Source organism: Ursus americanus, chromosome 5 (assembly GCF_024610735.1).
Source record: "Ursus americanus isolate L20-20 chromosome 5, mUrsAme1.1.p, whole genome shotgun sequence".
In the NCBI taxonomy this organism is placed as follows: Eukaryota; Metazoa; Chordata; class Mammalia; order Carnivora; family Ursidae; genus Ursus; species Ursus americanus.
Window position 1 is genome coordinate 32,766,817 of NC_142131.1, and position 11,604 is coordinate 32,778,420.

General features: G+C 46.5%; 1 protein-coding gene across 2 annotated transcripts; it reads left to right on the forward strand.

Annotated features, from left to right (window-relative positions):
* Positions 1–992: 992 nt before the first annotated feature.
* Positions 993–9,097, forward strand: FOXD1 (forkhead box D1). 2 transcript variants are annotated; one of them, XR_015724473.1, is made up of 3 exons: positions 993–3,170; positions 5,127–5,251; positions 5,890–9,097. XR_015724473.1 is itself a non-coding variant. In XM_045809861.2 (2 exons), exon 1 carries the CDS (start codon positions 1,725–1,727, stop codon positions 3,135–3,137), a length of 1,413 nt encoding a protein of 470 aa, XP_045665817.1. In that variant the 5' UTR covers positions 993–1,724; the 3' UTR covers positions 3,138–3,170; positions 5,127–5,883. The 2 variants fall into 2 exon arrangements, 1 of the variants encoding a protein (XP_045665817.1); XM_045809861.2 differs by lacking the exon at positions 5,890–9,097 and having other exon boundaries at positions 5,127–5,883.
* The last annotated feature ends 2,507 nt before the right edge of the window (positions 9,098–11,604 follow it).

Sequence of the window (11,604 nt, forward strand, 5' to 3'; positions counted from 1 at the left end):
GATTTTTTATAGTTTTTGTCAAGTGGTCATTTTAATCAGAAAGCTAAAATTTTGAGGCCGGTCCCCACTTTGAAAGAGAAGCGTTTTGGGAAAGGCAAAAATCCAAAAGGACTGGCTATGTGAGTGTGAATTCCACAAGATATTAGGATTTTTACACTAGCCACAATAATTTGAGTTGATGACAAAGAAAGGAATACTTAAAATACATATTTGAGTTATTTTTACTACCTTGTCACCTGAAAAGGAAAATAGGGTTGAACCGAACTCAGATCTTATTTTACAATATTATTTCGTTTCTTTCCACCAACAGCTATTGGAAATATTTAGATTTTCCAAAAACATTTTTAAAAGTTGGTTTGAAAGTTTTAATTAATATAATTCCTATTATTAAGCCTGAATAGAGGTATGTGTATATGTTGTAGTTATTTAAGAATTTTGAGATTATTGTGAAGTGTTGATTAGAATGTTCCTCTAAGAACTATAGAGTCCCTTACCCCATAATTGAAAGAACTTTTTCAGTTGTTCTAGGTGCATTTTGTGTGTGTGTGTGCGCGCGCACACACGTGCATTTGGGTTTTCACTAACATTTTCTATTTCTTTTCTGCATTCAATGATTACTTTCTTTATTACCATGAAATTTGTCAGATACTCTCATTAGAGTGGCTTAGTTTAGCTGTCAAGTTTCTAGGGCATTCAATTGCAGATAAGTGACTAAAACGCCAGCCTAACCATTTTTATTAACAGATGGCGGAAAACAAACGTCTTTGGAGAAGAACCGAAGGGGACAGGTTAAAAGGTCAGTAAACAATTATTATTGTGCTTAAACTGGGGGTTTCTACACAGATTTGATGGGGAGCTGCTGGCCCAGTCTGAGGGAGATGGGACAACCCCACAGATCTCAGAGCCATTCCCCCAGGGACCACCTCGGCCGATTGGGGGAGGGGAGTTATCTCCGGGCTGGACGGCTCCTACAGGCCATCGAATGGTCAAACTGTCGCGTCACGAGAGTGCTTCTGAGGTTAAGGCTGAGGGCTAATTGAAGAGAAGGAGCCTGGGAATTCTAACTCGTGCAGCGGCCCTAGGTCCAGACCACCGCGGGCCAGCGCATAATTCAGGTCTCAACAAGGAGTGGTGGGGTCCTCTCTCCTCGGCCTCCTCCCCGTCTTCTCAGTTGCTGCTCCCTCCTCCGGGTACACTTTCTCTCCGGAGCAGGGCTGATTTCCTAGGCTTTCTTTCCCTTCCCTCGGTAGAGCTCTGACGTGCACACCATGTGACAGGCCTCCTACTATAAGCCGAGGAAAGGTCCGCCCTCTCCTGGACTCAGCCCTCGCCTCGCCGAGCTCGGTCCCAAGACTCTCACACGTCCCTCACCATCCCGGGCGCCCGATACAGACTTGCTCGCTCGGGGCCTCGCCACCCCCTCCTCACTGACCAGGGCGAGGGCCGCTCCGAAAGCGGAAGGTCAAGTCCCCCGCCTGGGACCGGTGCGCGCGGAGCCGAGGGAGTGCAGAGACCGTGCGGCTCTCTCGGTAGCGTAGGAGTTACAGAGTCGCGGCGCAAACCTCCGCAGCCGCCGGGCAGCCCCGGCACAGCTCCGGCAGCGGCAGCGCCCCCAGCGTGGCGCCCCCGTGCCGGGCCCGCCGCCCGGGACCCGGGCTGGGGAGCGGCGGGAGCCCGGAGCCCGGCGCCCCTATGCACCGCCTCGCCGCCACCGCGCCACAGCTATGACCCTGAGCACGGAGATGTCCGATGCCTCCGGCCTCGCGGAGGAGACAGACATCGACGTGGTAGGGGAGGGCGAGGACGAAGACGATGAAGAAGAGGAGGACGACGACGAGGGCAGCGGTGGCGTGTCCCGCCTGGCGGTCCCCGCGCAGAGGCGGCGGCGGCGCTCCTACGCCGGGGAGGACGAACTAGAGGACCTGGAGGAGGAGGAGGAGGAGGACGAAGATATCCTGCTGGCCCCGCGACCAGGGGCCTCCCCGGCGCCCCCGGGCCCTGCCCCAGCGGCGGGGGCCGCGGCCGCTGGGGGCGGCAGCGCGGGCGCGGGCGGCGGCGTTGGCGGCGCGACCGCGGGCGGCGGCGCCAAGAACCCCCTGGTGAAGCCGCCCTACTCGTACATCGCGCTCATCACCATGGCCATCCTGCAGAGCCCCAAGAAGCGGCTGACGCTGAGCGAGATCTGCGAGTTCATCAGCGGCCGCTTCCCCTACTACCGGGAGAAGTTCCCCGCCTGGCAGAACAGCATCCGCCACAACCTCTCGCTCAACGACTGCTTCGTTAAGATTCCCCGCGAGCCCGGCAACCCCGGCAAAGGCAACTACTGGACGCTGGACCCCGAGTCCGCCGACATGTTCGACAACGGCAGCTTCCTGCGCCGGAGGAAGCGCTTCAAGCGGCAGCCGCTGCTCCCGCCCAACGCCGCCGCCGCCGCCGAGTCGCTGCTGCTGCGCGGCGCAGGGGGCGCGGCGGGCGCGGGCGACCCTGCGGCGGCCGCCGCGCTGTTCCCGCCCGCGCCTCCGCCACCCCCGCACGCCTACGGCTACGGCCCTTACGGCTGCGGCTACGGCCTGCAGCTGCCGCCCTACGCGCCGCCCTCTGCCCTCTTCGCCGCCGCCGCGGCTGCCGCGGCCGCCGCTGCCTTCCACCCGCACTCGCCCCCGCCGCCCCCGCCGCCCCCGCCGCCGCACGGCGCGGCCGCTGAGCTGGCCCGGACCGCCTTCGGCTACCGGCCGCATCCGCTTGGCGCCGCCCTGCCCGCCCCCCTGCAGGCCTCGGCTGCCAAGGCGGGCGGCCCGGGCGCCTCGGCGCTGGCGCGCTCGCCCTTCTCCATCGAGAGCATCATCGGGGGCAGCCTGGGCCCGGCCGCCGCCGCCGCCGCCGCGCAAGCCGCCGTCGCCGCGCAGGCCTCGCCCTCGCCGTCTCCCGTGACGCCGTCCGCGCCCGGATCCGGCGGCGGCGGCGGCTGCGCGGCTCAGGCGGCCGTGGGCCCGGCTGCCGCGCTCACTCGCTCTCTCGTGGCCGCCGCGGCCGCAGCCGCCTCCTCGGTCTCTTCGTCGGCCGCCCTGGGGACTCTGCACCAAGGGACTGCCCTGTCCAGTGTCGAGAACTTTACTGCTAGGATTTCAAATTGTTAATAACGCTATGTTAGCGCGCTTGGGGAAGAGAAGGTAGGAATCCCGGCTCCTTTTTTTTCCATCTTGGTGGTTTGGGGTTTTGTTCGCTCGTCTCGGCGCGGCCCTTCCCGACCTCGCGCTCCCATTTTTGCCGCTTGGGATTCTCAGACCAGACTGTGTCGGGCAGCAGCTGGGGTGAGGTTTTCGGCTCTGCGGGTCCCTCTATTTATGCAAAGTCGCCCTGTGCTGCAGCCCCCAACCCGGGGTGGGGAGGAAGAGGGTGCTGGTGGCTACCCTCCCTTGTGTAAGCGCAAGGGGCTTCCTTGACTTGTGGGAAATTAAAAAAAAAAAAAAAATCTAAGCCTTTTTGAGGTCTAGAGAGTCTCAGGTCCAGGCGTTAAAAATATCAATAATGTTCAAAAGAATGATACACAAGTAGTAAAGGCCCTGAAGATTGCCAGCGAAGCAATAGTTTTTATTTGAGGACACTCGTCTGGTGTACTTTTTCACGAAAAGGAAAAATGATTAACATGTTTACACAAGGAAAAAAGTCAAAATTACCATTTCTTATTTTAACCTGTGTTTTGTATCATAATAGACATGCGGACTTTTTATTTTGTACTTACTGCGTATTCTTTACAAGGAGTATTGTAAATTTTACTGGCAATGATTATTGTACTATTCTAATGTAAGATTTTTACACTTTTTCAGAAATAAAATGCTTAATTTTCAAAGAAAATCCACCAAAAAATTGGCTTCACTCGTCCGCTTCTTAGTTTTTCTTTTCTGTTAAAAAAAAATTTCTATGGGAGTTAAGTAGGAACCCAATATAGAATAGAAAATTTTATTTTCAGAGAGAATTTAACAAAAGCATCATGCCATGATTTTTCATTTATACTTTCTAGGTCAAAACCATTGTAAGAAATCAAAGATTACTTGTAAATGATTACAATAGAAGAAGTTACTTTAGTGTTCATTTTCAAATCTCATTCTTTTCCATTTTGAAGAGCCCTAAAGCTATTGAAATTAACACCACAGTTCCCCTCGGATAATATTATAGAACTTTAATTTTGTTTTTGAGCTTCCCACCTCATTTAATTTCCACTTGCTTTAGAGCACAATATTGTATATTTCTGTACAAATTCTGCAACACATTATAATGTAATGAAAGCAACACAAATAGGCAATTTTTAGTTTAAAAAATTTAATAGATATGATGAACACTCAAGTAGCTTTGAAGTCCTGAATAATATTTACACATATAAAGTGAACTTTATTTGAAAGCTCTAGTATTTAAAGCTACTATTTTCTTGACAGAAGGGAGTCCGGGAATTGCATGAAGAAGTTTTTATTTTAAAAGGCAAACAGTGAAATTCTAAATGAGTAACTTAGGGTATGTAACAGAAATCTTCGATTTTAGGGTAGCACACAGAATAAAAATGAAAATGTATCAGGTGTTTATTGAAGTAATTACATAATTTTTGTGATTTAGGTTATCTTTTTTCAAATTTTAAGTGTTTTCATTAACTACTTGTTGCAGACAATTTCTAGTTCTTTGAAAAAATGTGAGACTCTAGTTCTGATGGCTATAGATTTATCATGGGCTCCAAATAAAACCAAAGCATATGTAATATGTAATTTAAATGCTTAATATCAGTGAGTTGCAGAGGAGGTTAAATACATTTATTAAATTCTTTCTCAAAAATCTAGACAGGTATATACCTGAAGATCTGCACAGCTAAGCCTATTAAGTTATCAAAGACTAAATTATAGGCCAATATTTTTGCAGTGATGTTCACCCTCGATGCCCTGTCCTCGTGTCCCTTTTTAGGGAGGAAAAATGGACTCTGACAGCCTGAAAATTAAGTTCTGGGGTTTTTCCTAACAAACATTTGGAGGAGATTAAATAAGAGTTTAAACATACCCTCAAAGTTTACCACTAAATATAGACATACAGACTGAAATATTGTTAGACCAAAATCTTACATGCAAAAGTTACTTTTACCCTAGCACGGCTAAGAGAGGAGACATTGGAACGGAGAACGTCTGGATGCCAAAGCCGTCCCGGGGTGGAGAGGCGTTAGCAGGCGGAACCCAAACGGCACAGGCACTGCTGGCACGCCTCGCAGCCTTCCGTAAGTCACTGATATGAAACTTAGAGCCGAAAGTCATTATGAGGAGAGAGTGAAGGAACAAGACCGTGGGTGTTATTATTATTTGCATGATGCTTGGATGTCCTAAAAGCAGGGAATCCCAACTAACCCTCTCTGTTCAAATTCCCGCATCTGTAAAAAAGTGCCAGGATGAGCTCTACCCCCCAAGTTGAGTGCTTTTAAGAGAATGGTGAGAAGGCACTGTGCAATCCAGCGCTGGGTTCATTTGGGGTCTGGAGGTGGGGTCCTGAATCACCCGCTCGCCTCCTTAAGAGACCGCAAGTGCTGGAGGAAAAGTAAGAGCAACCCGCCTGCTCACTCCCCAGTTTTGCTTCCTTCACCCTCAGGGCTCTGGGTTCCACCGGAGGTATTGCTGGCCCGGCGTTGGGTGGACAAGATAGTGGGGAGTGAAGGCGGCGGGGCAGGCAGGGCGTGAGCGGTGGCCTGGGACCGGCCGGGCAGGAGCTCAGGCTCGCGCAGTCCGTCTGCGTGGGCGAGCAGGTGCTGGAACAAAGGCCGCAGGGCTGCCCGGCTACCAAGGCCTTTGATGGGCAAGGACGGCTCCTCCGGGGGCTCCTCATTTGCATGCAAATCCAGCTCGGGTCCTCTTTTCTTTGAAGGCAAACAGAAGGATGTTTGTGTGTTTGCAAGGACGAAGCTTGCTTGAACAAGCCTTCCTCAATAGGCTGGGTCTCGAAAAATAAACCAGTTGGACAAACATTGGCCACCAGCTCTCCTCCTCCCAACTACAAAGTGTGGATTTGCTACAACTCATTAACCCGACGCTTTTCTCCCCTTCGTCTTGTTTCTCTGCTCATCAAACGCCCCCGTAGAGCCTGGAGACAAATGACCGAAGCGCAGTCGGGAGGGAATTGCAGTTAATAGGGAGAGGGATATATTGGGGCTAATGGTTCAGGCAGCTCAGGGAGAAGGACCACACAAAAAGGAGCCTCTCCATTCAGGGCTCTGTTGTGCTGTGGAGATTTACTCTGCAGCTAGATTTAGCCAAATGTTATCTATTGCGGGGGTAATGAAGCCCTTATGGATTGAATTGCTCCTTGTACCACACATGGTGTCATGACCTTAGATCGTTTCTTGGTTGATTTCTTTTTTCTCTATTGGGTAATTATTTTATTTCTTTAAAATAAGAAGCTAGCGCTTCTGCTCAACAACGTGTTTCCTCCCCATCCCCATCCTGTGCATTTATTTAAGAGGCACTTGCCTTCCTCTTAAAAGAAAGAGAGAAAGAAAAAAAAGGGGAGGAAAGGGGGAAAATTGTGAGAAACTTTCCCATTTTCTCTCCCTGAGCCTTCTGTATGTTTGCACACATCTCTTCTTCCCTGTCCCCAACTCAATGGCCCTTTCCTGCCCAAACTTTCTGCTGGTAGAACTGGAATTTGGGGAATATATTTACTATAAAAATGCTTACAGTAAATGTAGTAAGCATCCATCTGGGGGGAAAGCTTCTGCCTTTCAGGGTTTGTTGTTGTTGTTTTGTTTTGTTTTGTTTGAAAGCCCACCAAATTTCTTCCTGTAGCCTGTCCTCTGAGAGAGCTGGGGGAGGTGTTTTTTTCTGATGGAAGGTGATTTTTTCTGATGGAAGGTGATTATTTTGATGGAATACCAGCCTGTGTCATTTATTAAAGGCTGTCTGAGGCCAGTGGTTGTGCCTGTTTTGTTTTTCTCTCTCTGGCCCTGGTGGCTTTGATTTCCTTGCTTGACCGAGGACCAAGCTTGGAGCAGCTAACGGTGTTATTACAACTGCTATAGATGAGTAGGGATCGGCTCTTACTACCCAAAGCCAGGAATTGAGGACTCTAGTTTTAGTTTAAAAATTCTGTGCTGGCTACACATTTTGCTCACACCTATTTTTATTCCTGACTGGGAAGAGTCATGTGGGGGCAACGTTAGGGTCATATCCACATCAAACTCAATCCAAATCAGAAATTTGCCCAGCAGTCCCTCTGGAATCTCTGGGCTCCTCCAAGGGGATAACCGTGGGATACATTGGAGGGCCAGGGGTCCCCTTCCCCCTTTAGAGCTGAACCAGACAAGGACAGGCCTTGGAAGCAGAGGACAGCTAAAGTGGGCCCAGCATTGTCAGCATCCATTCTTGTCTCTCCTGGCTTCCTGGTGTTGCAGCTGGGTCACACATACACACACAGAGGCATGCATGCTCATTGCCCATCAGCTGCCACTTGCCTCTCTTCTCCCCTATGATTTTGTAATTAGGCATATGCCTTTTGTTGGTAAATGTGTTTGATGTCACGGCCAGTGAAATGTGGAGTGTTTATAGGGCCATGAATGTAAATGTGTAAATATGTTTAGTGTAAAATCTGGCCCTTCGACTTTAGCAATAAATACCCTGCCAATTTGGATACGATTACATTTGACAGAAAGATGGAGAATCTGATCATGACCAGCTGCTCTTGGCTCTTTGGGACTTGTACTTTCCCAACTGAATTCACTTTTCAGATAATTTCTTTGCATGTCACATCTCTCTAATCACATCTTCCCCTTGATGTGAACAGCTTGGGCTCCTTTCTTTTTATTGTTGAACCCCTGGCATGCAGGAAACTTCCTGGTTCATTCCTCCTGCCTCTTTACCAGGAAAATACTATTCGGTAACAAGCAGAAACACACATAGAAAATAACTGCTTGCTATCATCGATCCCCCTTTTTGAGTTCCGAGCCTCCAGGTGGGATAAAATGGCTAGGAAAAGAAATGAGATAAAGACTATGAGCTTCTGGCCCACATTTATAATTTCTTTGTCTTTATCATCATTGTCTTCATTGTCATTATCATCCTGACTTTAAAAACTGTTTTGAGCTATTCTAACTTTTAAAAGTAAACATTTTAGGAAGTAAAATATACGTACAGATAAATGCACAAATCTCAATCACTTTTCACAAGGTGAACACACCCTTGTAACCAGCATCAGTTCAAGAAGCAGATGTTTCTAGTTCCCTTGGAACCACTTATCTGTCTATTCCACTCCCTACCCTCAGCACACACCAACTTTTAAAAAAGATTTTCACTAATAATTCTCTTACCCCCACCGAAATAGTGAGGACAAGAATTATTATTGATCCCGTTTTACAAATAAAGATATTAAGGTTCAAAAGATATGAAATGACTTGCCCAAGGTCACAGCTACTGGGATTTGAGTATTTAAACCCCATTTTATTTCCTTTATATCACACTGCCTCTTTGTGCCCATCCTTTGATTTATCAAATGCTCACTGTGGCAGGGCAATTGCCTTAGAGGTTACTATGTAGAAGAGTCATTTATTTCTTACACACTTTTTGCTTCCTTGCTGGATCTTCCTCCCTGTCTCCTCTACTCAGGAGACACCCCAGCCCCTTCTTGTAGATACATTTGGAATCTGTAACCAGCCATTTCACATGTGTCAGCGTGCTCTACCTTGTTCTATATGACACTCCCCTAGCACCACTCTTCCAATCTTTTTTGCATCAGCAATCTTTAAAATATTACACACACACCTCCCTCACCTTTTCACCTTTGTACTATTTGTCCATTTCCTCTGCTTTTCTCCCCAATTTTTAATGGCTGAAATCTGCCAAACTGACAGAACTTGTTTATAAACTGCTAAGCCTGTCTTTCTAACCAGACTTAAGGTCACATGGTCTCCATGTGAAAAAAGGAAGAATATGTAAGAGTCTGATAAACTGATTTAACATTTAATGAGAAGGCAAATCATTTTTCTCAGAATGTGCTCCCCCCCCCCATCTAGACACATTCTTGAAGATTTTTCTGTCTTTGAACAGCTGTGTGTGATATGGGTTAGCAGGTCCTTTTAGCCCTTGCATAATTAATCCATTGCACTGGAGCCTCCCAAAGGATAGTCCCACCTGGAGCTGAGACCTGCCTGGCCAGAGGTCTCCCTAAAATGCTTTTGTGGGGAGGGAATTCCAGGCCACTTGCTGGAATCACATCTTTCCCTTGGTGAGAACAACACATCCTTGCCAGTTGCTACCAGAAGCCTTATTGAAGGCCAGCCTCCTCAGGCAGTCGCTGGGGCTTTGTCCCTTATGAGGACATCCAAGCTGGAGTCAGTGCAAGGATTGCATCTGACTCATTGTGAGCGGCAGACTGCAGAGGAGAGTGCATGTGGTGCATAAGCACTTTCCAAGGGACAGTGTTTAAACAGCAAGATAACATTGATTCTCTAGGGAAAGAGTGTTTTTGTAAAACCAGAAACATTTTTCTTTTAGATTTTACACTGTAAAAGACAACAAAAGCCCACTTCAGGAAGAAAAGCCATCAGTTAATATCAGAAGCTTTATTTAGAGAACTTAGAAAGTTCTGATTCTGAATTTGAGTCTGGAAGGTTATTTTTCTATTCTTAAAATGAGAGTGACTCGATTTTTGAAGATGGGGTGTTTCCCTGGACGTGGGAGCTTAGGGTTAAAGACGAATCGGTCTAATCCATTAGGAAGAATGCAAGCTATATGGACTGTGTCCCTAGGCCCAGTGAGTCTGTTGAGCACCAGGAGAGGAGCTGGCAGGCCCAGGGTGGTCGATCTGAGGCCCTGGGGCCTTGCCTGGCCCTCTCAGTCCCTGGGGAGCCAGGCACAAATTGAGAGTCTCTTATTTGCAACTACTGATTAATAACAGACTAATAAAGACAAAGTGGGGGCATATAGTAGTTATGGCAGAGAGCAGAAGCTTCTTTGCATACTTGCTTAGGAATTTCCATTAATAGAAATAAAAGGCAGATATTTTCAGCAATAAAAGGACACAACACATTTTCTGAAATGTCAGCAATGAAGCATATTATGAATGAAAAATAACTTGGTCCTCTATTTCTATTTTTATTATTTTAATGCAGAGCTTCATATATATAAAAATGACCATGACAAGATTGTTTTTTTTTTTAATGATTAACTATGGAGAGGGGGGAAAATCACAAACCAAAAAAAATCTCCAAAGCCCACAAAAGAATAAATAAAACTAGGTTGAAAGTAAATGTTAGATCAGCTTTTACACTCACTTGTAGTTTAGGGGAATGTGGGGATAGGTTGTGAGAATGAAATAAGACAATTTTTTTTTGCTAATATTTTGTAGAACATGAAACCTGTACAAATGTATAGAATGATGATTCCTTTGTGGCTTCTTTCTCACATCCTTATTCTTCCAGGAAATAAAAAGTAAAACTTCTAAACTTTGGAGGATACATTAGTTAAGGAAGTCTTTGGCTATATGTAAAAACTCACCTTTCTTCAAAATTCCCACTCTGTGTATGAAATAAATTGTTACTTAACCCTTTCTAGAAATAATGAGAAGAGATGGCATTGTGTTTTCTCCTGCTTCAGCCGGTTGTGTATTTGGACAGCTAACTTTCTCCTCCCTTCTAAAATAAACAAACCAACAGTGTTTTAGATCCACTCATCTAGTCTCTTGCTCGATTTCTTGTCTCTAGTTACTTATCTACTGATCATCTCTTTAACCTCTAAGCTTTGAAAAGTGGGATTAGTCTGCAGTATTTATTGAGCACCTGCTACATTGCAAATCCCTTTCTTCCCACTTTAAATACAGGAAACAAGTGAAAGAAGCCCTGCCACTAAGTTGCCTCTAACAACATAAGCATACGCTCGGGGAACAGGAGGAGCAAGCTGTTCCAACAGGAAAACAGTGGGGGTGGAAGGAAGAGTAGGAAGATTTGTTTTCAGTTTTTGTTGTTGTTAACAGAACTCTCTTAAAAAAAATCTTGATAGTCTGTAAACAAAACAGAAGTTGTCTGGTTCCTGACAGTATCTTTCTAGTTTGGCAGTTTACTCACAAAATGCCTAAAACACCTAAACGTCTATGTAGTTTGAAGATAACTCAGTGCCAAACTCCTCTGTGCAGAAAACTATGAATTTGAGTTTCCTTCCAAGTTTTTAAGGCTTTTTACTAATAGATCACTTAATAATGGTATCCCTAGCCACTACTTCTCTGTGAAGACCTGAAAGGGAGGAGGAGCGCATCATGAAACGCTCATACTACTGTGAACTGAGACTATGACCTAAATGGAATGAGTTTATGTTCACATGGGTTTGTGAAGAGTTAAATAGAGACAGAGTGAAAAACCCTAGGCTATTCCGGCCCCCATGCTTAAATATTTTATTACAAATCAAAGAAATTTAAAAAATAAAGCACAGTCTATTTTTCTTGTATTCTTTTACAAACTCTAAAATAAATATTTTTCCACTTGCAGAAATTGTAGACACATCAGTATGCAAGCTCAGAGAGTCCAGGTTCTGGACCACTGGGGGTGCATAGGCACCAAGATTTTTTCCGTATTCAGTTCAACCTTTAAGTTGTCATCAC